The sequence below is a fragment of the Nestor notabilis genome, unplaced genomic scaffold, assembly GCF_000696875.1.
Source record: "Nestor notabilis isolate BGI_N333 unplaced genomic scaffold, ASM69687v1 scaffold13079, whole genome shotgun sequence".
Taxonomy (NCBI): domain Eukaryota; kingdom Metazoa; phylum Chordata; class Aves; order Psittaciformes; family Psittacidae; genus Nestor; species Nestor notabilis.
The window spans coordinates 1216-6171 of NW_009943307.1; the positions used below are offsets into that span (position 1 = coordinate 1216).

The window sequence follows — 4956 nt, forward strand, 5'->3', positions numbered from 1 at the left end:
GAGGGGAGGAGGAGGAGGAAGGAGAAAGGAGGTGGAGGGAGGAGGAGGAAGGAGAAAGGAGGAGGAAGGAGGAAACTCTGGCTTAGGGTGACACCAGCTTCACCCCCCCAAGCCCAGCTCAGGGCCCGGCCCCGTTAAGCCGGAGCTGCCCCCCAGGAGCCCGGGCTCTGCTCCCCCTCCTGGGGAAAAGGCCCCAGCTCTGCCCCTCTCCCAGCAAAGCCGAGCTCAGGCCAGGCCTGGCTCAGGGGTCCACGGGCTGAGCACCAGCACCAGCACCCTCAGAGCCACAGGGTCCATGGCAGGCTCTGATCGAGCCAGGCTCAAAGCAGGCTCAAGTCAGGCTGAAACCAGGTTGAAACCAAGCTCAAGCCAGGCTGAAGCCAGGTTCAAGCCAAACTCAAGCCATGTTGAAGCCAAACTCAAGCCATGTTGAAGCCAAACTCAAGTCAAGCTCAAGCCACGTTGAAGCCAAACTCATGCCAAGCTCAAACCAGGTTCAAGCAAAACTAAACCAAGTTGAAACCAGATTCAAGCCAAGATCAAACCAAGCTCAAGCCAGGTTGAAGCCAAGTTCATGCCAAGCTCAAGCCAAGTTCAAGACAGGTTGAAGCCAAGTTCAAGACAGGTTGAAGCCCAGCTCAAGACAGGTTGAAGCCCAGCTCAAGACAGGTTGAAGCCCAGCTCAAGACAGGTTGAAGCCCAGCTCAAGACAGGTTGAAGCCCAGCTCAAGACAGGTTGAAGCCCAGCTCAAGACAGGTTGAAGCCCAGCTCAAGACAGGTTCAAGCTAGATTCAGGCCAAGCTCAAACCAACTTCAAGACAAGCTCAAGCAACGTTGAAGCCAATCTCAAACAAAGTCAGCTCAAACCAAGCTCAAGCCAGGCTGAAGCCAAGCTCAAACCAGGCTGAAGCCAAGCTCAAACCAGGCTGAAGCCAAGCTCAAACCAGGCTGAAGCCAAGCTCAAACCAGGCTGAAGCCAAGCTCAAACCAGGCTGAAGCCAAGCTCAAACCAGGCTGAAGCCAAGCTCAAACCAGGCTGAAGCCAAGCTCAAACCAGGCTGAAGCCAAGCTCAAACCAGGCTGAAGCCAAGCTCAAACCAGGCTGAAGCCAAGCTCAAACCAGGCTGAAGCCAAGCTCAAACCAGGCTGAAGCCAAGCTCAAACCAGGCTGAAGCCAAGCTCAAACCAGGCTGAAGCCAAGCTCAAACCAGGCTGAAGCCAAGCTCAAACCAGGCTGAAGCCAGGCTGAAGCCAAGCTCACCTTCTGCGCCCCCGAGAAAGCGTGGTAGAAGCAGGACACGTAGGTCATGATGGCCTTCTCATCCGGCCTCAGCGTGCCCACTATATCTGCGCAGGAGAGAGGCAGGAGAAGGGCTGAAGCAGCAGGTCCTGAGCCCACCATGGCCATGCAGCGGAGCAGAGCGAGCCGGGACCCACACCACAGCTCCTCATGGGCTGGGGCCTGAGCCTGGGCTGGAGGGGCCTTCAGCAACGCCTGGGTCTTGGGTTCCCAACGAGGGACCAGCTGGTTTCACCCATAGGGTCATGGGATGGTTGAGGTGGAAGGGCCTTCAAGACCATTTAGGTCTTAGGCTTCAATTTGGATGTCCCAGTAAGGGACTGATTTCACCCATGGGATCATGGAACGGTTGAGGTGGAAGGGCCTTCAAGACCATTTAGGTCTTAGGCTTCAATTTGGATGTCCCAGTAAGGGACTGATTTCACCCATGGGATCATGGAACGGTTGAGGTGGAAGGGCCTTCAAGACCATTTAGGTCTTAGGCTTCAATTTGGATGTCCCAGTAAGGGACTGATTTCACCCATGGGATCATGGAACGGTTGAGGTGGAAGGGCCTTCAAGACCATTTAGGTCTTAGGCTTCAAGTTGGATGTCCCAATACGGGACTGATTTCACCCCTAGGATCATGGGACGGTTGGGTTGGAAGGGCCTTCAAGACCATTTAGGTCTTAGGCCTTAGTTGGATGTCCCAATACGGGACTGATTTCACCCCTGGGATCATGGAATCATACAACAATTTGGATTGGAAGGACCTTCAAGGTCCCAGCAAGGGACAACGGACCTGATTTCACCCATAGGATCATGGAATGGTTTGGGTTGGAAGGGACCTCAAAGCTCCTCCAGTTCCAACCCCCTGCCACAGGCAGGGCCACCTTCCACCAGCCCAGCTTGCTCCAGGCCCCGTCCAACCTGGCCTCGAAGCCCTTGAGACCCATCTGAGCTCCCAAGGCTCGCTGGGCAGCTTTGGGAAGCTCCTGCCACCCCCGTGCCCGTGGCCTCATGGTGTTTGAACCCCCATGAAGGAGCTGAGGTCTGGTCCCAAGCCAACACGAGACACAAGGGCCCCTCTGGAAGAGAAGACGCATGAGTGGGAGATGCTGCAAGTGGGCAACGTCAGAGCCAGATGGACACAGCCACCTCCTGGTACCTTCTGGGCCCCCGAAAAGGCATGGTAGAAGCTGGACACATAGGTCATGATGGCCTTCTCGTCGGGGCGAGCTGTGTTGACAATGTCTGCAAGTGAACAACAAGGGTTAGGGGTGAGATGGGGCCGGTGGCAGCCGGCCCTGGTGCTCCAGGCTGGGCCTGGAGACCAAGCTCCTCCTTAGGCTGGAGTCCCACCACTGGGCAGCTCTTAAAAGCCCACATTAAGAGACCTGTATAGGCAAGAAGAGCGTTAGAGAGGTCAAACCTTGGTGGTCGAGCGCACCCCAAGCCAAGGTGGCCACCAACGTGGCTCTTCCATGGTGGCCGATGGAGCTTACCCTCAGCATCCAGCATCTTGGGGATGTCCAGGTACTTCTCGGCCACCTCGAAGGCGTTGTTGAGGTTGGTGACGGGGTCGTCCTAAAGACAAGGGTTGGAGCTGCTGAGAGGGCCGGGAAGAGCCGCGCTGGGATCCCGGCTATCCCAGCCCCAGGTCCCACCTTCCGGAGCTTGTCGTACTCGATGAGCTCCGGTCTGTGCCGATGGATCAGCGCGTTGAAGGCCAACCCGTCCTTCCAGCTGGAAGAGAAGAGGGGAGGTGAGGTCCAAGATCCCACCCGTGGATGTAAAGGAGGAAGGAGCAAGAGGGAAAGATCTGCTGGGGAGGAGGAGATGCTGCAGGTGGAACCCAGGATGAGCCAAGTTGTCCTCTCGGAGCCATGCCAAGAGCTCCTTCCTTGGAGGAGGACTCGGACAAGGGCTTCCAACGGGAAGAGCTGGATGAGAAGCGGGAGGAAATCCCTCACTCTGAGGGTGGTGGGACACTGAGTGAATGGAGGAGGTTCAGCTGAACCACCCCTGGATGGGTTCAAGGCCAAGCTGGAGCAACCTGCCCTACGGAAGGTGTCCCTGTGGGATGGACCTGGAGGAGCTTTCAGGTCCCTCCCCATCCCAGCTGTGCCACAATTCCATGGTCTCCAAGGAGCCCGGGAGCTGGTGGAGGAGCGTTACCTGATGTGGAAGTTCTGCACGTTGACGTTCTTGTACGGAGCCGTCTTCCTCTGGCACCACAGCAGCAAACCCTCCTTCGCCGAGGTCTCTGCAAGGGGACCTCATGATCCACCCGGAGCAGCACCGGGAAGCACCGGATCCCCCTGGATCCCTGCCCTTACCTTCCACCGAGATGTCCTGGATGGCAAACCTGAGGATGATGGTCCAGATCATGCCCAGCGTCATCTTGGCGTTGCCATCAACGATCTCTGGAAGCCAAAGGAGGAGAAACCAAGGCTGGATGGTGGCACCCAACGGGTCGTGGGCAACACCAATGGCCCCGTGGAGACCCCGTGGTTGTTCCTTAGGGATTGGTGTTGGATTCAGCACCTTTGGTGGTGACGGGGATGGTGGGATTGAGCAGCTCTACGGAGCCAGGCTGAGAAGAGAAGGCTCTGGAAGAGCTTGGAGCAGCTCCAGTGCCTAAAGGGGCTCCAAGAAACCTGGAGAGGGGCTTTGGACAAGGGATGGGATGAAGAGAAGCAGCTTCCAACGGGAAGAGCTGGATGGGATAATGGGAGGCGGTTCCTCACTCTGAGGGTGGTGGGACACTGCGGGGAATGGAGAAGGTTTGGATGCCCCATCCCTGGAAGTGCTCGAGGCCACGTTGGAGCAACCTGCCCCTTGCTCGGAACGGGATGAGCGTGAAGGTCTTTCCAAACCCATTCCATGATTCCACGCTGCTGCTCTCCAGCAGGAACCTTTCCAACCCCAGTCTCCCCACGCTGGTGGCTCCTCGTCCTGGTTCCTCTTCCCACCACATCCCACGCTGACGGTCCAGCTCATCCCAACTTCCCAAACCAACCAGCCCTTTCCCAAAGCCCTTCCTTGAGGAAGCACCTGGGCCCTTCCCCAGCCTTGAGCCACCCGGAGCTTTGGGAGGAGCTCTTGGGATGAAGCCAAGCGCCGCGGGGCTGATCCATGGGAGGCTCCACCACACCCTCAGCGGTGGAACGTGCCGGGACACGCTCCGGTTTCGGGAATCACCCCACCGAGCCAGCGGAGAAGCCACCTCCAGAACTGGTTCCACAAGGGGACCCGGTGCCAAACCACCCCCGAGCTCCAGGGCAAGGCCTTGGGCTGCTCAAGCCAAGAGCGAGCGGTCCCAGCCCGGGAAGTCCTCTCCTGCAGCTCCATGTGGGAATTCCAACCGGCTCCCAGGGGTTCCCATGTGAAGCCAATGGCTGCAACGCCCCGTTCCCAAAGAGCCAAAGCACGGAGCTGGTTTTCCATCGGGAGGGACCAAATGGAGGCAGCTGGAGCTGGGAGGCCCGGGACCGAATTCCTCCTCGAATGGGAGGAATTTGGGGCTTTTCCAAGGGGAATGTTCCTCCTGCCAGCACGGAGCTGGGCGAGGGATGGTGCTGGAACACCGTGGCATGGTGCTGATAGACGTTAGGGGTGATCCATGCAGGAAGGCAGCCAGTGGGGGGGGGATTCAAGTGGAATGCCATGGAAT

General features: G+C 57.9%; 1 protein-coding gene across 1 annotated transcript in view; it reads right to left on the bottom strand.

The window, feature by feature from the left end:
- The window catches only part of LOC104411444 (alpha-actinin-4-like), a gene marked incomplete at both ends in the record, with an annotated part of 4740 nt that extends 1034 nt beyond the window's left edge, over window positions 1-3706 (bottom strand). Inside the window, 5 exons of the mRNA XM_010021862.1 lie at window positions 2449-2534; window positions 2786-2867; window positions 2948-3026; window positions 3459-3546; window positions 3620-3706. Of these exons, the coding sequence (XP_010020164.1) occupies window positions 2449-2534; window positions 2786-2867; window positions 2948-3026; window positions 3459-3546; window positions 3620-3706 (422 nt within the window). The remainder of the gene's footprint in view (window positions 1-2448; window positions 2535-2785; window positions 2868-2947; window positions 3027-3458; window positions 3547-3619) is intronic.
- Window positions 3707-4956: the final 1250 nt, after the last annotated feature.